The following is a 22,700-nucleotide window of genomic DNA, read 5'->3' as shown; positions in this document are numbered from 1 at the left end:
ATTAAATGTAACGTGCGTACAATTTATCTTGATAACATTTTAATTGGCTGTAACAAAAAAACAAAATGTTGGGTTAGTAACCAAGATTTTTTCCAAGTGAAGTATAAAACAAAACACTATCAATTTTCTGACATATAGGCTTACTTCATATAACATAATTATAACAAAAAAGGGCTATAATAGATAAATAATGATAGACAAATGCACGAAATAAAAACCCAGTGGTACCAATCATTTTTTAGCGTTTTTGTTCTATTTTAATTTGCAAATAATTATTGTTGTTGCAGTCAGTCAAAGCACTATTTGAAATTATTCAAAAAATTCCTATTATTGCCGATTTGTTAAAAACCAGTGGACTAAAATATAAAGTGTGTTACATCATTGTAATCGGAATAAAATATTCTATTAAACACATAAAATACAGGGTGTTCCGTTTAAAAAATATTTTGGCTTAGGCACTTGGAAAAAAAAATTGGGTACTAGCCCTACATTTTGTTTATTTGCTCACCGTTATATCTCTAAAAACCAGAAAGTTACAGCCAATTAAAATGTTATCAAGATAAATTGAACGCACGGTACATAAAATCATACAACAATGGTATGATACAAATGAAAATGAAAGGAATAATTATTTATAATAGTTACAAAAGTATTAGATGAAACAATTATATTACGAGACTTAACCTAAAATCCAACTTGACCTAATAATAAAACAGAACAAGTGACGCTTAAAAGACTATCAATTGTAATTATAGTTAAAAGGGTAATAACGTCGTTACTTTCTTAATGAAATGCGAAACAAAGACCAAATATTGAGAAAATAGGAGAAAATTATAAAATATTTCTTTTTGGCCTGGGCAAAAGGAATGTGTTAACTATTAGCCGTATTCACCAAATACGGACCATTTCCCTATTTGATCAGAATTATCGCTCTGATAGCGAACACAAATATCCACCATTCAAAAAGTTACAGCAGATAATGAAATGTGACCATGCATTATAAACTTTTTAATTTTTGGACCTAATTTAAAGTAAAAGTTCGTTGACCTGAAATGATTCCTCCTGCATGGTTTGTTTATTAAGCAACTCAAGAAGTGTAAAGAAGCCTGGAAAACAATTAAAGGTAGTAGAACAAATAACAAAGAATGGAGTAGGTTAAACTTGATCTCTATGGAAGGATGGATTATGAACAAATGTTGACAGAAGACCCAGCAAAATTTCAAGATATTGACCACGAAAAACGTGATATTTTCTACTGCGAAGAAACTGAAACTGAGTAATATGAACGGGGGGGTGGGGGAGTACCCATAGATATAGTTCTGACAAATTATTCCAGTTACTCGCTTATCCCCTGAGAGGTGAATAAATATCCACAGAATAAAAACTGCATACATCCACAATATATACAAGAATAAAGGTGACAGAAAGGAGTGTACAAATTACCGGGGGCTTAGTGTAATCAACTCAATTAGCAGGTTGTATGGGAAGATAATTAAAAGCAGACGTTCTTGCATAGACAACATGTTCAGCCTAAAACAAACATTAGAAAAGCGTTTGGAATACAATATAGAGACACATATGGTATTCATTGATCTTCAAGAAGCGTACGATAGCGTCCCATTAACTAAGCTGTGGCAAGTGTTAGAAGTGAAGGATTTATTCGACGATATGACGATCTAATAAAGATTGGGCAAAAAGTAACCAGGAAGGTAAAGGTAACTAAGGACTTCATTAAGATCTATTTGGAGGGCGCTTTGGAAATCTTTAAAAGAAAACGTCAGCCGGTGGCTAATCCAATTGGGGATCATAAGCTTTATAGCCTTTATTTTGCAGATGACCGAGTTATATTTGCTGAAGGCAAGGAAGATATTCACTACAGGTTGCGAAAAATCGATGAAGAATATGAAACTATAGAATGTAAAAGGTTTAAATGGTTACAATGGATCCCCACCAATCGCAGAAAACCACGTAGACCCACAAAATCGTGGAAGCAAGAAGTAAACTGTGGAAGAGTGGATTGAGGACTACAAGCAGATGACTGGAATGATAGTAAGCGGTATAAAGACTTTTTTATTGAAATTGATTCAGATGAGTTGCTTGTATAGTGCCTTAACCGCATTGATTTCCGTGTCAGCCATTTTTTGCTCATTATTTCCGGACGCCCTGTATTATTTACATTACAGTCGTGTTACAGGAAATAATCAAGGAATGGAAAATTTTTAAAACTTACTTGAGAAACATGCAAACGCCAGTGCTTTCCATGGCCCTGCTAATACCTTTCCACGAAGCCAGCATATTGTATTTCTGTTTAGCCGTGAGTGGTAGTCTCGCATCGACTTGCTGCGATGGAGCAGCATCTTCCAGCTTCTTGTTCGAGTTTTCCCGCGACTCCCTGCTGGCCAGCTTTCCCAGCTCGCATCCCATGATCAACAACGCTACTGAGTCATCGAGTGGCACAATATAGACACGCACATCCAACTCTATCCTCGCTTATAGTTTCTTAAATAGTTGTTAGCACTGCAACGAGAAGTTTGACCCGGAAATTTTGAGAATTTTTATGTGTCAGTCAGCATCACTTGTCTTGTGCTTGTCCTGGCATCACCTGCAATGAAAAGATTTAAACAATCGTACGTCTCACGTCTCAAGAAAAGGCAAAATAATGATAATAATCCGCAAAAATTTCCATAGTTGATAAATTAAGAGGGGCCTATACCTTATCTCGAAACCTAGGGGGGTTACCAAAAAAAGTTTAATTACGAAAGTTATTTCTATTAAAATAATTTTTTTTTATTTTCCCGATCGTCACTATTTTATATACAGGGTGGTAAAACAAAGTTAGATTTTTTGAAATAGAACACCCTACATTTTATTGCATTTTTGGATGGTCATTTCAAAGACATATTCAACGATGTACATGAGTATAGGTCTGTGATACACCGTTTAGAACTGATTAGCTATCATCTTCAGAATTCGGGTTATGTTTAAACCATCTAGCTATAAGATAATATAGTGGCCCTACTACAGTAAAAAGTGATGCGCCGCAGGTGGCTATGACATTTTCGTCAGAAGGTGTGGATCTTTTGCGAATGGTCACATTGCCGTAATTTTTCTGAAATTTTGAGTAATTTTCATAAGAACGCAAAATCTCTGAAATCCGAATATAATTGGCAACGCCGAGCTAGGAATTGCTATTGCCAGAGAATACTAACAATCTGTGACATTGTTGTTTAAATTTTTGGTGGTTATGATTCCCTCTTTTTGGTTATTTACGTTTGAATCCAAATTGCAATAAAATATAGGTAAATTATTGTGTGAACTGATACTAATATCTAAAGCTCGGTAGACAAAATGCAATTTCTACATTTAATCATTTAACAATTTCCGTGTCGCGGAATTTTTTGAGGTAACCGCCATGCAGTTTTTGCTAGCAAAATGCTTTTTAAATTTTGAGACAATAAACTACACTTTTCAGGGTTCGGTAATGTTAATTTTGTTACATTTAGGGCTAATTGTGTATTGACTTGTTTTATACTAATTTTTAATTTTCTTGGTTATCTTTTCCAATACCTACAGCGCGATATCTAGTATGGACTGTTCATAGATGTAAGAAAGTGACCAATTGCTTTTGAATGGGATTATAAAAGGGTGGTCATTAAGATACAATGCAATAACATTGTTACCCAAAGTTTTGGAATTTAAATTCAAATAAAATTGTTGTCCGTAATAGAAAATAATTTTATACCTATCTCTGTTTAATATTCTTTGGTTTGGTATGCTACTTAGTTTAAGTTTATTAGTAATCATTCTTATTTCCTGTGTAATACAGCGTGTGTTGAATCGTGTGCGAATTATGTAAAATATGTGCGAGTCTAGAGTATCTCAGGAGATGCTCCCATCCAAATGTAGAAAACACTATTCTATTGAGACTAAGGAAGTTATAAACAATGTTTATTTGAGAGTGATCAAGATATAATATTGTCTGCAAAAAATGTTAAAAATTCTTCTCTGGATTACCATGAAGACACCACCGCTGATTTATTTGAAAGTTGGTTTAAAAACAAACTAGTTCCAAACATTCCTCCTAATAGCGTCATTGTAATGGACAATGCAAGTTATCACAGTAGACAGTTGACTAAAACCACTTCCTCATGTGACACAAAAGCAACAATCCAAAACTACATGTATAATAACGATATTTATTTTCACGAATATTATATCAAAAAGCAATTAATTGAGGTTCTACAAATCTTGAACCTACAAAAGGAATACGTCTGTGATAATTATGCAAAAAATCTAGGGCATACAGTTTTAAGGCTTCCACCTTACTACTGTATATTTAATCCCATTAAACATGTTTGGCACCAACTGAAATCTGCCATTCGTCGTAACAATGTTCTCCCCGTGTTAACTCCAATGTCCTCAAACTTATAGAAACCGAAATTTTTAACATCCCTCCACAAAGTAGGGCAAATTCTGTTAAACAGAACAATCCATATTGCAAATAATGTAGAACAAATAATAATTAGAACAGGCCATGATAGCGATAATGATACTGATATATTATGTGAATAATTTTAAGTAATTTAAATAGATAAGAAAAATGGTTTGTAATTTTATTTTAGATTTAAACATAAATACATACATAAATAAATAAACATTGCTTAGTATCCTAACAAAACCAAAAATAATTAAATTCCAAACAAAGCACGGACCTGATCGGCCATATTTCATTCTTACAGCTTGCTTAATTCGTATGAGTTAGTCACTTTCTTATATCTATGAACAGACTTTACCTGATGGTGGCATGTCACGCCATGCCATGAACCAAAATTACAAAGTTGTGTTATGCTTGAACTTGATGGTAAAGGTATGTTTCTCTGTACTAGAGTCACTAATATTATCACTATGCAGTCTATCATTTTCAGGCGCGTCAATATAAAGTTCATCATCGCTACTTTGCAATTCATTTTTAATTTCATGTTGTAAAAATTTCTTGGGCGTTTGATTTTTTTTTTCGAAATGCACACCGAAAAAGTACACCGAACTTTACCCAATCATGTTAGTTATAAAACTGAGTAATATTCAAAATTCAAAAACGGTGCACACGTGAACTGAAGTGGTTGAAATATATACATCGACAGATATAAAATTACGATGGCATGTTGAAAATAAATATCATGCTATCTTTTATTTTTACGTAAACTTGTCCTCAACGAAGATTCAAGAAAGCAATTGAGAAACATTCGAAATGAGCCCGGCCGACCTGCTGTAATGATAAGTCATAAGTGCAAAGGGTAAAAATTCGTATTTATCCTACCGACCGGTTCAACCGTTTCGCGTGGCACAAACAGCGAGCTACATTAACGGACGATAAACATTGTGCATAAACATTATTGTCGAAGATGCATTTTATAAAGAACGTTCGTCTCTCGGGCGACGTCATCCCGTCCTATTTTTACCGTGTAAATCGAGGCGAAAATTGCTTGGCCAGTTCTAGCTGCACGATCACACGAGCTTCATGATTGATTGATTCCGGGCGTAGTCCGCGGGGCTCCGTGAAAAATAATGTGACGGATCGATAGGGGAAGAGAAAATATTAATAAGTCGTTGGCCCGATATGTTTCGTCATGCACGAGACAGCAGCTTCGAAATCCGCAAAGTCGCGTTGGATAAACGACAGCAAAGTTTACATTTAAGTAGTTTGTTGGCATGTTTTTTGTAACGGTTGCAGAAAATTTCCAATTATACGAGGCACAATCGAATAAAAATCCATAAAGTGCCGTGACAAATGAGACGGCAGGGCAGTTATGCAGTTACGTCATCAAAAATGATGAGTATATCTTAGCCATATTGGTATAGCCAATCTGTCTCATGATGTTCATGGTGTTTTTGCCTTCAATTATGGAAGTTACCTGCCGACGAAGGCAATATATATTTTTACTCTAGATGTCTAAATCTAATTCTGTTTCACTATCAGAGTCGTAATTGAGATTAGTTCTAATAGGATTTATGTTGTTTTGTATAAAAATGTAATATGACTCAATTTTTATAATTTCCTGTTCTGAAATTTTGAAGCTCTGATGATAATCCAAGCTGGAATCCTTAATATTCTTTGTAGACCATTATGGATTTGTTGTCTAAGCTATATCTTTTAATTTCTTAAAAGTAATTAAATCTGTGTGATTCCATTACTTTTTTGTCTATTTTGCTGTACTTAAAAAAAAAGTAAAATTGCTTTTTATTACTAATAACAAATAGGGTTATTGACAATTAGCGACTCAACACTTATTTATTAATAATGGGTATGACCCCCTATTACTCTTCCTCTACTACTACTGTACGAAGTCCAGTTCGAATTCTCCGTTTCAGCTCATCCCATAAATGTTCGATAGGATTGAGGTCGGGACTGCATGCTGGGGGACTTCTGTAAGGTAATCTTGCACGATCCTTGAGGTGTGAATTCTTCTCCAATGTAGTCGACATTTGGTACCACGTAATCTGATAAAATATCCTCGATGTACCTAGTCGGTCGGTTCGTGCGTCAGGCCTCTATTGGTCCGATGTCCAATTCAGATGATCGGGTGCAAAGCATAGGCGCGCTTGTCGATAAGCTGGAGTAAATTTTGGACCAATTGCAATTGTTTTTGGGGTCAGGTTATGTCCCTTAAGTCTTCTTCTCACTGTCCGTCCACTGACTATTAGCCACTTTTCGAACTTCATGTAGCTGTTGTTGCACTTGAACCGCATTCATCTGACGATTTCTTATTATTGTTGATAAAATAAAGCGATCGCAAATGACAAAAATAAACATACAAAAAACTAGTCCTGTCTGGGAACTACAAAAAAATGATAAACCAAAACATCTGTTTGACATTTACGTTTGACGTTCTGCTTGAAAAGTCCAGAGGCATTTGGTCTACAGCTTACACTCTGTTAACTCCAAACCTCACGTGACAAAGATCTAACCTTACGCATACAGGGAAAGCATAATATCTAGACTAATTTGGAACAGTTTTAATTTTTACAAAACTTCTGGATTCCTCCTGCATCGGTTTTTGCTGAGTCGAACTTGCTGACGTTTCGCCAATCATCCTGTGGCTTCTTCAGAGCTTGGCTGAATCCGGCTCGCGTTTTACTCTGTACCTGCTTATACATTGTTTGAGAGGGGCGGAGCTAAATGAGGGGCACAAACACCGTCTCGGAAGACTGATTCCCATATTGGTGACTGGTAGAGACCTAAGTCGCGGTTAAGATTGTTAGGTTGCTTATAGATTTCTATAGACTCTCTGATTTTTCGTTGGTTGAAGAATTGATCACATCCAAGAATTTCAGTTTTATCGAATAAAATGTTTCTTGATTGTGTTCGGCAACAGCTGATGAGTTTATTTGGCTTAGTCGTAAGGCTCTTTCGTGTTCTTTGAGCCTAATTGATGTTTTTCGTCCGGTCTCTCCAATCTATTATTTGCGGCATATGCATGGAATGCTGAAGACTCTCAATCTCAATTAGAATGTTATCTTTGACGGATCGAAAATGTTGAGAGATTTTCGGACAAGTGGTAAATCTGGTTTTGACGTTATACTTCTTTAGAACTTTTGATATGTGGTCAGTGATATTTTGAATGTAAGGAAGGACCACAGTGCCAGGATTGTAGGATTGTAGGTTGTGGTAAAGTGTATTTTTTGATAGAACGTTTAATATCTTTAATGTGGAAATTATTAGAAAGAAGAGCAGAGGTAAGTGGTTTTAATTCTGGGTTCAGTGACGCGGGCTGAGATAGTTTTACGACTCTGTAAACAAGAGAGTTGATAACCTATGATTTTTGGGCCAAATGGTGATGTGACCATGCATTAAGATATCGGTCTGTGTTCGTAGATTTTCTGTAAATACAATGACCCAATGTTAGGACCGATTTTCTATTGACAAGAATATCTAAGAATGGAAGGTTGTTATTAGTTCCCAAATCAATGGTAAAACGTATGTTAGGATGTATAGAGTTTAAATGTATAAGAATATCTACTAGGGTTTCTTGACCATGAGGCCAAATAAAGTATCATCGACGTAGCGTTTCCATAATTTTGGTTTTACATGAAATGTGCGAAAGGTTTCTTCTCAAAGGCTTCCATAAATATATTCGCGATGACTGGTGATAGTAGAGAACCCCTAGCTGTACCCGAGTTTGTTCAAAAACTTGACCGTTATAAGAAAAATATGTTCCAGAAAAGCATTTTTCTAAAATTCTTGGATGTAATCAATTCTTCTACCAAAGAAAAATCCGAGAGTCTATAGAAATGTATAAACAACCACGACTCAAGTCTCTACCTGTCACCAATATGGGAATCAGTTATTGGAGATATGCACCTCATTTAGCTCCGCCCCCCTCAAACAATACAAAAGCAGATACAGAGTAAAAAGTATTACAGTAACCTGTGTAAGTTTCTTTGAAAAATATTTAGGTGTGATGTTCTGCTCGGAAAGTCCAGAGGCGTTTGGTATACAGTTTACACTCTGTTAACTCCAAACTCACTCACGTGACAAAGAACTACTCTTATTCACACAGGGAAAGCGTAATATCTAGACATAATTTGGAACAGTTTTCTTTACAAAGAAAAAATTGAATTATTCTAAAGCAAAATATTTGCTAAAGTGTAGTTAAATTTAAGTAAAAAAACTTGTGTTCGGGTGTGTGTTTATATAGCTTTCTACTGCCAGCTTCAGGTCATTATGGTAATTGCCAAAATGAAGCCTCGCGGCATTGCCTTCTATCCTAATGCTTCTAAACCAAAATTAGATTATAAACTTAGGGTTTGAACATCGAAGTAGCGATCCTTTGTCGCGGTCACGGGTAAATGTTGCGATGTTTCAGATTTCGACAAAAGATTATCGTCATCGCTTCAACTTTTCAACGGAAAATTAATGTCGCGATATAAATGCAAAAACAAATTAGGCGAAAAATTAAACGTCACCCTTCGGGAAGCGTATTGAGGGTAGATCACGCGTGAAATTTGGTGTGTAAGGTGTGTCTCGAAGTATATCGTCTTGGCTTTTGACAACCTCTCCCCCGAAAAATGTTGAATAAATGGAGGAGTAATTAAACTGGTTGATTTCACGTAAAAAATGAAGAGTAGATGCCAGTTTCAAGGAAAATGAACTGAATGATTGAAAGAATTCTTTTCTATCTTCCACAGTGGTAAGCCTATTTGTTTCTTGTATAATGTTTCAGTGATCAAATAATTCAATATAAAGAGGCATATAAGTAACTAAGGGTCCTGTGCTGTGCTCACTGACAACTAAAATAAGAAAAGACAAAATCTAGAAGCTTACCACAAATTGGTAAAAACAATGTGTCATAAGCATTTATTATTCAAAATTTGCAGAGTCATTAAGACGGTTTGGCGATTAGGTAAATCGATTTTATCGAAATATCGCCAACAAGCCCATCTATTTGAATGAGAATTGGGTCTATGTGGTTCGATACGATTCATTAATTCTGCTCGGTGTGACAAGACCGTAACAGCTTGCAGAGAGGTTTTTTAAAAGGCTTATTAACATTTAAAAATCTTCTGGATTCCTCCTACATCCATTGTTCTTCAACATATTCTCTTGGAAAATAACTACCTTCTATATTATATGGACAGTTTCGTACTTAATTCCTTTCATTTCATTGAAAAAATAAAAACCGTCTGTTCCAATTCTCTAGAATCCACCCTTTAAACTAACTACAAGATCTTCAGGACATATAAATACATTTCCTGATTTTCAGTTGGTATGCAAATTGCTCGAGTGGTACCATCTACGTATTCCCTATGGCCCCTTTTGCGTAAATTGCATTTGCATATATCCGTTGTCTCTCTTGGTGTAACTGCAGATTCCTTAAATCGTAAAGTAAGTGTCCAAAATTGCCATTTATATGATTCACACAAAGGTTAATGATTTTTGAGAGAGCTAGGGCTTTACATACCAGAAACATTACAGTTGCTTCGTGTTATCATATTATTGGGTATCCCACTAGCTTTCCGAATTGGAATTTCCATAAAACTGTGATCAAGCACTTCCAAGATAAGGTCATTAATAGCAACCTTTTGTTTATAATAATAATAATCTTTTAATTAAAATTAAAAAAAATTAAAGCCAATCACAAAGCACAATGAATAAAACCTCATGAAAATTTGGAATTTTGAATTAATCATCAAAATTAAAGATATCAAAAACCCTTCTAACACGACACTAATGTCTTTTGATGTACAAAACTTATTTCCCAGTATTCCACCTATGGATGTGATAGATTTAGTAGATTTCACCCTCACTCGGAAACAACCTAACCCATTGGTGAAACAAGATTTATTAGATTGCTTAATAGTATCTTTAGACCAAAATTATTTTGAATTTAATTGACAGTTTTACATATCTAATGAAAAATGATTATGGGAAACCCACTTAGTCCTTTGTTAGCCGAAATTTCTATGGATAATTTGGAAAATATCATACTAGAACATCTTTTAAGTAAAAGTTTTCTAAGGTGGTACAGATACATGGATGGTGTCTTTACTTGCTTTGTTGGAACGGACAGACATTTGAAGTATTTTTTAAATTACATTAACTCATCACATAATCGTATAAAATTCACTATCGAGATTGAACAGGATAACCCTATTAATTTTTTAGACATAACTATTACGAAATCGCAAAACAAATAAGATTTTTCCATTTACCATAAACCTTCACACACGAACACAGTCATACATAACAGCTCAAATCACCCTTATACACAAAAAATGGCTGCAATTCACTCTTTTATACACAGTCTTCTTAATACGCCACTCGCAGCAGAAAATTACATCAAAGAACTTAATATCATTAAACAAATTGCACTGAACAACGGCTACAATCCGTCCATTAACGATAAAATTATAAATAAAAAACAAATCCAGACAACAGTAAACTCTACTTATCCGAAACCTAATACAGTACGCGAACAATTTAAAACAATTACATGCATAGGAGAACTAAGTGAAAAAGTTTCAAAACATTTGTCAAAGTGTGGTTTAAAAATAGCTTTCAGAACTAACAACACAATAGAAAAATTTTAAAAAAACAATAAAACGGAATGTCCAAAATCTCAAAAATCACTTGTCTACAGGTTGAAATGCAGATCTTGTAGTAAAATTTGTATTGGACAAAAAGGTAGATCCTTCAAGAAACGCATTAATGAACGTAAAAGAGCGTTTAAAAACAATAGTCTAGATTCGAATTATGCTACACACTTAAACAAAGAAAAACACACCTTTGACGACAATTTTGATATTTTACATACAGCCACAAAAAGTAGAAAATTAAATTTATTGGAAGCCATGGAGATTAACAAAATGAGACATTCAAATGTGTTGCTTAACGATCCACTAGATTTAAATACCTCCCCATTATTAAACTTAAATTCTTACAACATTAATTAAGGTTTCATTGTCATTTTTCGTTTGTCAATATTACATTTGATAAAGACACGGTGTTGTGGAAACAATTGTCATGTGAATATATATAATTTCGTGAAAATCTGAACTTTTAGTTCTTGTTTACTGTGTATAATGGATTTTCATCAAGTAAAAGCCACTTCAGTTCAATTCATGAAAATTTACCATTTAACAGAGTTTACATTATATGTGTTACGGTAAAATCAGATCTTGATATACACATTTTGCGGTAAATGTGCAAATTTGCCTACTTGTTTGGGTAATGTACATGTAAATGTGCATTAATGTGGTGCGCATGCGCACTTTAGTGGTACGCGAACTAAAGTTTCGGCTAGTTCAGTAGGCACATTTTGTGCAAGTGCTCTATCTATAAAGTTAATGTTATTATGTTTATGTACCTTACAATAACTACATTACAAATTAATACCATGGTACTGAAGATTTCTGAATATAATCTAAGATATTTAGAGAAATAAGACCCAGGTAAGTTAAAATTATGATAACTATTGATTTAAAATTTTAATTTTTTTACAAAAAAAATATTTTTTTAGTTAGAATTTTTGAAAAACCATGGAACAAAAATAAAAATTTAAAAACTAATTAGAACACATTGTATCACAAAAATACAAAAATAATTTTTATTTAAACGAACATCAGTATGAAAAAATATTATTGGAAGTAAAGGCAGCAAAATTTAACGAAAAGAATAAAAGCGATGTAGATTACCCTCGGTGGTGAGAAGGTTAAAAATATGTTCAACTGATGAAAAATAGAGCTTTTCATGAGGGTATAAAGCTAAATCAATATAAAGCTTATTCGGAACAAGAATGAAATTGGGTGTGAGAACCTCAAATTTACCTATGGAATCAGTTGAACAGCTGGAAACAGAAGAAGAGCTAGAGCAATTACTACTATAATTAGTATCAGAAAACGTTAGACATAATTTTGGATGATGGTTTATTATGCAACCTAATTGAAGATAAAGATGGAAGTTTTGGGTTAAATTCTGTTCTAAACGAGAAGAAAATTTTAATTGATAATTCTCGAAAGAAAGCAAGGGAAAAATTGGAAAATCAAGCTAACAAAAGAAAAATTTCCTGCTACTCTGATTGATTACAATGTTAGAGTTCCCATTCCAGATGTTGGTCGTGGTGAAACAGATCAAAAACATTGATTTGCCTTGTTTTATCTAAAAATGACGATTAAAATTTAATTTAAAATTGGAAACTAAACAGGGAGTTTTAAAGCAATCTCTAGGCATGAGTTCGCCATTTGCGAACAAAAGTTGATATCATACGAAGATGTTAGTTAGTTAAGTTAAGTAAGTTAAGATGTTGAGAAATTAGTAAGAGAAGTTATAGGAATGCAGTCCAATAATAGTGGACAAGGTTTAAAAAGATGCATCTGTTTCAAAAATGCTGAAATATTATTTAATTCCAATAGCAATTCTTGCTGAAATAAATAAAACTTTTTTTCTAGTCCCGTCTGTAAAATACCTAATTACCCAACGATCTAGCGTGCGGGAAGCGTCACTTTACCACGCCAATTTCGCTTCCCACGGATCCGAATCACTTCGGACATTTCCGGGATTTTACCGCACCGGTTTGGGAGCAACCGGATGTTTTCGGAGATATTTCTCACGCCTTGAATTTGACGTTTGTGAATTCTGACCGCCATGTCACTGAATGTATTCGTGTTTTGCGAAAATATACCCAAAAATAACGGTCGTAGAAAAAGTATAGTATGAAACGCGTTCGGTAAACTTTTTAACTTACTCGTTTATTAAACACTCGCATGTCAAGTGCCGTTTACCGCACTTGTTGCATAATATACTATTTCATTATGAAATTTCTATATATTCATTTATAGTTTTATTAAATTTAACTGTTATAATAAAGAAAAGTATGTCATGATTGATTACAATGTTAGAGTCTGATTTGTCTGATTCCCATCGTATTGATGCTGAAAAACTACGACGAAAATGGTATTTATGAATATTGGAATCATTACCTACGACGTATCATATAATATGCAAAGAAAAGTATGTTTTGTTTGCCATTTACATTTTTTAATTAATAGTATATTATGCAACAAGTGCGGTAAACGGCATTTGACTCACGAGTTTTTAATAAACGAGTGAGTTAAAAAGTTTACCGAACGTGTTGCATACTATACGTTTTCTACGACCGTTAGTTTTTGGGTACATTTTCGCAAAACAATCCAAATAGATTCACTGACATAACGGTCATAATTGACGAACGTCAAAATTCAAAGCGTGGGAAATATCTCCGAAAACATCCGAGTGCTCCCAAATGTCCGAAGTGTCTCGTAATATTGAATTGGTATTTCTTCCAGCCACAACAACAAGTGTTGACCATTTTTAATTAAAGATAATTAATAACGGATATTTAGAATATAGAATTAGTTAAACTTTCTGTGCAACTGAAACGATTTTGAAATAAAATTGTAGTGCATTTGCACAAAAAAAACGTTTCTATGTTGGAGAAGGTAATTAATTTCAGCTAAAAAAAATGCCTACAATTCTAAATAAAAGATATAAACAGTCGAAACTCTATATAGCGAAATTGAAGGGACTGCCTTTTTTTTTCGTTATAAAGAGTTATAGACATTTGAAAAATAACAATACGCGAATGTGTTCTCTAATATTTAATTATTTTATATACATATTTTAACATCTACTTAGGAACATTTTATATAAATATTTAAGAACTACATTTAATGTTTCAAATAATCGGTCATTTTCTTTTGAATTTTTTTAGTATGCCAATACGCATCTCGTACTTTGTATTTTCAATATTTCTTCGAGATGGGCATCTCCCCCCATGATATATAAAAAAATTCTCTAGCGGCTTAACTGAATATAGGGCTTATTGAATGGTTGGTGGTGGTTCAAGATCAACTTTTTCATCTTCTTCTTCCTCTTAGTGATCTTCTTCACCCTTTCTTGCTTGTTGTAATATAGCTTGCTCTGTGAAGTCTACTGCTGTATGCAAATCCTGATCTATCACCTTCGTCTCCAGCCAATCGTTAGTGACGTTTCTGTCGATATCACGGGCTTCGCCACTTATCTGTCCATAAATTATACCATGTCTCTGTTTGAACTTCCCCAACCATCCTTCCAAAGCCTTGAAATCGATAATGACAAACTGTTCAGCAAACTTTTCTGCTTTTAGTTTTACAATAGGTCCAGAGAGTGGTACATTTTTAAGACGTTGCAGTTGGAACCACTGCAACATTGCCCGATCCAAATCTTCAAATTTTGGCTTTCTTAGTTTTTTACTAGAACTGTCTGCCGCTTCAGCCTGAATGATTTTTTCTTTGCACTTCCAAATCGTGGATACAGTGGACGGTGTAAGTCCTTATCGACGTCCCACATCACTTTTCTTTTCTCCCCACTCTACCTCCCGAATTAGAGCAACTTTATCATCTACAGATAAAATTTTTCGCTTACTAACTCAAATTAGAACTGATTGAAGCAATGGTATGCTTTTATAGATATCGATCAAGGTATTTTTGTACTCCCGTCTGTAAAATACCTAATTATGCACCGATCTGGCGTGCGGGAAGCGTCGCTTTACCACTTCAGTTTCGTTTCCCACGAATCCGAGCCACTTCGGACATTACCGGGATTTTACCGCACGGGCTTGGAAGCTATCGGATGTTTTCGAAGATATTTCCCACGCCTTGAATTTTGACGTTTGTCACTTCTGACGGTCATGTCAGTGAATGTGTTCGTCGTGTTTATTTCTAGTTCTCAATTGGTATGTTATTAATTACGTAGCATACGGTTAATTGGGTAGCATACGGTCGTCGTAGCTTCTGTTCTTGGGAATATTTTTTAAAAGATTTTTTTGAAACTAATTTTCAAGGAGTTCGGTACTCCTCCTCCTCATGATAATCCAAGCTGGAATCGTTAATATACTTTTTTTACTCCCGTTTGTAAAATACCTAATTGCACACCGATCTAGCATGCGGGAAGCGTCACTTTACCACGTCAGTTTCGTTTCCCACGAATCCGAGCCACTTCGGACATTTCCGGGATTTTACCGCACGAGATTGGGAGCAAGCGGATGATTTCGGAGATATTTCCCACGCTTTGAATTTTGACGTTTGTCAATTCTGACGCTCATGTCAATGAATGTATTCGTGTAGTTTTGCGAAAACGTATCCATAAACTAACGGTCGTAGAAAAAGTATAGTATGCAACACGTTCGGTAAACTTTTTAACTCACTCGTTTATTAAACACTCGCTCCGCTCGTGTCAAATAAACTCGTGAGTCAAATGCCGTTTACCGCACTTGTTTGCATAATATACTACAACATAATCGCTCATTACGAGAAAAACGCTTAGGACGACCAGGTTCTCGGTAATTATATTATTAGGGTAAGGAATTCTAAGAAGGTAAGAGACTATTAATTACAAGCCTTCGTTACCTGATGTGCCCTTTTTTCTTTCGGTATAAAGAGTGAGAAATTCGTTATACAGAGTGTATGGACTGTATGGAGACCTAATAGTACAAGAAATTTTGTTCGTAATACGGAGTTTTACGTCATAGAGAGTTTCACTATAGGGAGTTTTCACTGTACATTATATTCCGTTTGCATATACCTAGCTTTTTTGGAAATGTACACATTCTACTGTAAAACTATACATCGTGTGCCAAGGAGATACGAAAAAAAGTTTCGTACAAAAGTTTCTTGGACTACCCTGAATGTTTAAAATATTATAATTTTGTTGGTACAGGGTGTTCCAAAAGTGTCCCCTTCGACATCAACTTTGTTATTTTAAATGGAGCACTCTATATATTTCGACATTTTTGGAATCCTTGATTATAATAAATGTCAGTTTCTTATGAAATTCCAATTCTAATTTTGCATAGTTTAGGCAGAAATTGAGGCCACCGTGTAGCGCATTTTGACGAATTCAATTAACAAAATCTCAAGATTTTCAAGTGGAACGCCCTATATTTTTATTCAGATATAAATTCTAGTATAACAAATAAGGTAGGTTTGTAATGTATATTTTATTTAAATTTTACTAACTTTTTGAGATATTCGAAATTTCGAGATTAAAAAGTTACACAAGGGCATTAAATAATAGTGATGCGGTTAGAAATGCGGTATCCATTGTGTGTGCGCTATACAATGTGTATTGCAGAGGATGGACAATATATTGAAAATATATTACAGTATTACCATATTTAAGCTTTTTTTTTTAATTATTTTTTTCTACGTTTTTTTTTTTGTTTTATAGATTTATTTATTCAAATTTGTTACCTTATATAGTTAGCCTATAAACTTTAATTATTTATTTTTGTTAATAGGTATTTTCCATCAAGCAAGTTTTTTAAAATCCGTTAAATTGTGTAGTATAGAGTTGAATTTGTTCACCCTCTATTGTTTGCAATAGGTTCTATTAGTACATCTGACTTAATTTCAACAATAACTTATACGGGTGTTATCTTAAACCTCGAATACCTCAAAAAGTAAGTAAAATTTAAATATAAGATAAATTACAATGCTGCTTTATTTTTTGTCCTAGAATTGATATCTGAATAAAAATATAGGGTGTTCCATTTGAGGCGCATCTGTCAAACTTATGGAGTAGTACATCATCTCCTTAGTCTGTGGTTAAATTTTCGTTTCAATGCCTGTATCAGTAGCGTCACAACACAATTTTATATGGGGCAATCAAAATATGAAAAAAAAACACATAACCTCAATTTTGCCCTAAACCAAACAAAATTTTAAGAAAGGGACCTTTATTTTAACCAAGGATTCCAAAAATGTCGAAATTAACAGGGTGTTCCTTTTAATATAACAAAGGTGATGTCGAGGGGACACTTTTGGGACACCCTGTAGCAACAATTTATAGTATTTTAAATCTTCAGGAGAATCCAAAAAAACTTTTGCACGAAAACTTTTTTCCCATCGTGGATCGTTATATTTGGCACACGGTGTACATTTTGAAAGAACATATGTAATTTGTTAACTAACCAAAACTATTTCTACGATCTATCAAATATCGACTTCGCATTCGTATTCGTTATGGTTAACCGTTTGAATTTGCCAATACAACTATAAAAATATAACTCACGATTATATTTGACACGAGCGGACCGAGTGTTTAATAAACGAGTGACTTAAAAAGTTTACCGAACGTGTTGCATACTATACTTTTTCTACACCAGTTGATTTTGGGTACATGTTCACAAAGCAACGGTACAGAATTCATTCACTGACAGAATTGACAAATGTCAAAATTCAAAGTGCAGGAAATATCTCCGAAAACATCCGATTGCTCCCAATCTCGTGCGGTAAAATCCCGGAAATGTCCGAAGTGCCTCGGATCCGTGGGAAACGAAACTGACGTGGTAAAGTGACGCTTCCAGCACTATAGATCGATGCACAATTAGGTATTTTACTGGCGGGGGTAGAAAAAACCAATTTATTTCAGTTCCAATGCGCCAAAATCGGAAACAAAATGGATACATTCGCCTATATGTACGAACGAACGTACGAGAACAAGATTTTCTCTTTAATCTCAGTTCGCTGCCGTACAAACAATAACGACGTAAGCCCGCGTCTCGTTGTCAAATTCAATCGATAACAAATTCCGAATAAACCGAACGATTTGTTTCCTTTGCTTCCGCTAAACGATTTCATCGATTCGGGAGTAATCCGCTAACCGTAAAATCTCCCATTTATCGCGTCCAATGGGTCTGCGGCCGCGAATTGTTTGATAACGTCAACGAAAATACGGGGCATTCGGTAGCGGGTCACTTAGAAACTCGTTCAGTTCACTATTTCATTGGTTTCAAAAGTCGTAAAGATCGTCCGGATGCATAATTTGAAGTTATTTTGAAGTATACAGAGAGGTTCAAATAAGCGTGACGAATACCCTATACATAACACAAACCTAAACCTAATAGTTTTTCCAATATTTTAATATTTCTAAAAAAAAATACTAGTTTTCACACTTGCAACAAAATTACAATAGCGCCTTATTTCTACGGTCAGGGTCACTCATATTTAATAAAAGCGTTAATCCAAGATGCTTTAAAATAGAACAAAAGGTATTCAGATTTTCACAATTAGTTATTGGCTGTTTTGGCAACACAAAATATGACAATATATAAACAGGTATTGTCTGTTCATAAATCTAAGAAAGTGACCAATTGCTTTTGAATGGGATTATCCAAGGATGGTCATTAACATACAATGCAACAAAATTATTACCTAAAGTTTCGGAATTTAAATTCAGCTAAAATTGTGGTCCGTAATAGAAAATAATTTTATACCTACTTGTGTTTAATATTTTTTGGTTTGGTATACAACTTAGTTTAAGTTTATTAGTAATCATTCTTATTTCGTATGTAATACAGCGTGTGTTGAATCGTGTGCGAATTATGCAAAATATGTGCGAATCTAGTGTATCTCAGGAGATGCTCCCGCCCAAATGTAGAAAACACTATTTGTTCTATTGAGACTAAGGAAGTTGAACGTGGTGCCAGCAAGCAAGCATCTTTAGAAGAAACGGCCACATTGACGAAAATTCCAACATCAACTGTATGGAAAATTGCAAATAATTCCATTTCATAGAAGAAAAAAAAGCGATGCTGACATTTTCTCGAGTGTAGATGAATGTGATCAAGATATAATACGGCGTAAAATTTACCAGTTATACGAGGAACAAGGCGTGTCTACATTAGATATCTTAATTGAAAAAGATGAAACCGGTGTTAAATGTGGCAGAACTACCTTATGGACGTGTATTCAACACATGGGTTTTAGATTAAAAAAAAAAGAATTTTTTAGAATTCGGAAATGGCGACTGGAATATCTAGAAAAAAATAGGATTTACAGAGAACAACAAAGGCCAATTATTTACTTGGATGAAACCTGATTCGACACTTATGATACCCCGAAAAAGTGTTGGGTTGACTTAACTGATAAGTGTAAAATAAATTTTCCTTTTAATTGTAATGGACAAGTTATCACAGTAGACGATTGACTAAATCCCCTTCCTCATGTGACACAAAAGCAACAATACAAAACGCAATTAATTGAGGTTCTACAAAGCTTGAACCTACAAAACGAATACGTCTGTGATAATACAGTTTTAAGGCTTCCACCTTACCACTCTATATTTCATCCCATTGAACATGTTTGGCACCAACTGAAATCTGCCATTCGTCGTAACATTGTTTTTCCCCGTGTTAACTCCAATGTCCTCAAACTTATAGAAACCGAAGTTTTTAACATCCCTCCACAAAGTTGGGCAAATTCGGTTAAACATATAGAAAAAGCAGAACAATCGCATATCCATATTGCAAATAATATGAAACAAATAATAATTAGAACAGGCGATGATAGCGATAGTGATACTGATATATTATGTGAATAATTTCAAGTAATTTAAGTAGGTAATAAAAATAATTTGTAATTTTATTTTAGATTTAGATTAGATTGTTTAGTATCTTTCCTAACAAAACCCCAAATAAATAAATTTTAAACAGCGTACGGACCTGTTCGGCCATATTTCATTTTTACAGCTTGCCCAGGTCTTTCCTTAATTCCCATCAGTTAGTCACTTTCTTATATCTATGAACAGACTTTACTCCTAATATAAAATCCAATTTAAGCACCCATTTAAATCCAATTGATCATTAAGTAATGGATTCGAATATCCCATTTCGTTAATCTTTTATTTTTGTATAGTCTGTCTCAATGCTCATACGAACTCCCTCCCCAATCAAACTTTTACTATGTTATTACCTAGTGTTATTGCGTAATGCCATTAACAAAAAAATTATTCTTACTTAAGCGACAAGGAAGGGGTGGACTAGGTATATTTCTTTCTTTCTGATCATCGTTTTTACAGTTATTTTACCAGAATATAATAATGTGACATGGAAGTTGTTTGTCGCTTGATGCAAAACAGGTTGTGAAAAATATACATTCAACTTTAATTGGTAGAGGAAAAATCGTAACTGTGAGAATGGTCTTTTCCGTACTATGCGCTACGCAGTCTACAAAGTCACTACGCGATTTTATATGTTTAAGGCTTTGTGCCCTAGAGTGAAGCATTGTTTTTCTATCGTGCTCCTGTGGACCACCATGGAACTTTCGCAAAATCTATATCATTTTATTGTACATGCACTTGGTATAAGGTGTCTTTCACGTCGCGCCGAACTTCGAAGTTACTGCACAGTTTGATAAATATTAAAAGAAAAATTACAAATAATAGCGATTTCCAATGATATTTTTTCAAATATTTCGCGAACCTTCTGTGATAGATGCAACCTGAAACTCTCTCTCGACACAGTTTACGATACTGATTAATTTATGATTCAAACAATGTTCGAAATAGAGGTTATAGCCCTGGATCTCCCATTTCTCCTGGTATATGAATTTTTCAAATAGAGCAAATGGTTTTGGAAATAATACTTGTTTTTTGAAGGCGTGCAGTACGTCCTAATAGTGAATGATGCCATCGCGTCGAGATTGAGGGCGAGAAATAGTGATTTTCATTTAGGTTTTTTCAAATATCTCGAACAGTAGATGTGATAGACGAAAACCGTTATTGCAAAAATTGTAGCCCTTGATGCATTGTACAATACCATTGAAACCAATTGGCCATATTTTTTGGGAATTTTGATTTACAACTCATAATTTACTCTGAAAAAGAACAATTTTCAGGATCTTTTAGATTTTTGTGTATAATTGCATAATTGCTATGCTCGGCAAATGTACATATCATGTTTAAAAAAAAGTTGGAATACAAATAAGTGAAAAATGTTGTTGCAGAAAAAAAATATTAACTATTAACATGAACTTTTATTTTTTAATTTTTGATTTTGTTTGTGGTGTTTTTGGCTACAATTTTTGTATTTACATACGAGATATTTGAAAAAATCTTAATGAAAATCACCATTTCTCGCCCTCAATCTAGACGCGATGACGTCATTTACAATCACCACGTACTGCATGGTTTCAGAAAACAAGTAGTTTTTTGAAAACCATTTACTCCATTGGAAAAATTCGTATACCAGGAAACTAAGGAGATCCAGAGCTATATAATCTATTTCGAACATTGTTGGAATTATATACAGGGTACGTCGTTTGTGGGCAAAAAATTGTAGTAGATTCTAGAAATTTCCGCTTTTGTGATTGAATTATTGGCGATACATTAAAAACTTTTAAAGATGTGATAATATGATATGAACGGTATAAAAATATAATTTTAAGTTGCAATTATCAGTACAAATTTTAATATTTACCGAAGTGTGCCGTTGTGAAGCACACTTTATACAGGGCGTATTCAAAATCAAGTTACATCGATTTGGCGAAAGTTCCATAGTGGTCCACAGGAGCAAGATAGAAAAACAATGTCTCCCTTTAGAACAATAATCCGCGAAGCGTCTTCTTTTTAAAATAAAAAGCTGATTCGCGCTATTTGCGACCAAATTGTTTAATACGTCCTCTATTGATTAAAGTTTCATACACATTTTTCACAACCTGTTTTGCATCATGCAACAAATGATTTCGATGCGATATTGTTATGTTCTCGTAAAGTTTTATTGGGGAGGGTCCTTCGAACGCCAACTCGATGAAGATCGCGCCTGACCTTACCTCAAATCTCAACCTCAAGATCAGCGCTACGGATCTAATCGCAAATACTACGTCTGTCAGCTACCAGGACAAACATTCTATTGACCTAAAAGCCCACATCGCTTCTATCCGTCCTTTTTCCTCCCGTCCGCACTCCGACTTTTAACAACCACTCATAATGCCGCATCGCACCGGCGGACCCTCATTCTGGAGTATCATAAGCACGCACACGAACACAAATTTACTCAAAAGTGATACGGCGATGGATCGGCGTCGCGACGCTATCGATTCGGCGTCGCTCCCCGCTCGTCGTGTACTGAAAATTTAGCCGATCAAGCTGAAATTTCAGGACTCTGAATTGACATGCGCCGTGCGTGGGAAAACCGGTCAAGGGAGGTTTTCCGTCTCTCTCTCTTTCTGGTGTCCCGCTCTACGGTCCGCGGATTTGAGTAAGTGAATTGGGCATTTTTTTTTTGCTGCTCAAAGAAAGTTTTCCGAAGGTCACGTTTAATAACGCCTGATCGGAATTTTCGCGGAATTGCGCTGTTGTTTTATATAGTATTTTGCCCAAAACTGTAAGCAGTCGATGTCTTGAAAGT

The 22,700-nt window shown here is 34.6% G+C and overlaps 1 protein-coding gene across 1 annotated transcript in view; it reads right to left on the bottom strand.

Annotated features, from left to right (window-relative positions):
* Positions 1–22,399, bottom strand: part of LOC132705493 (neuroglobin-like) — an 87,389-nt gene extending 64,990 nt beyond the window's left edge. Inside the window, exons 1-2 of the mRNA XM_060676095.1 lie at positions 22,123–22,399; positions 2,231–2,602 (exon numbers count right to left, since the gene is read on the bottom strand). Of these exons, the coding sequence (XP_060532078.1) occupies positions 2,231–2,424 (194 nt within the window). The 5' untranslated portion in view covers positions 2,425–2,602; positions 22,123–22,399. The remainder of the gene's footprint in view (positions 1–2,230; positions 2,603–22,122) is intronic.
* Between the last annotated feature and the right edge of the window lie 301 nt (positions 22,400–22,700).

The sequence above is a fragment of the Cylas formicarius genome, unplaced genomic scaffold (genome assembly GCF_029955315.1).
Source record: "Cylas formicarius isolate icCylForm1 unplaced genomic scaffold, icCylForm1.1 PGA_scaffold_7__23_contigs__length_41026272, whole genome shotgun sequence".
Taxonomy (NCBI): domain Eukaryota; kingdom Metazoa; phylum Arthropoda; class Insecta; order Coleoptera; family Brentidae; genus Cylas; species Cylas formicarius.
Note: the sequence above shows the minus strand (reverse complement) of the source record. Positions and strands in the feature narration are given on the sequence as shown.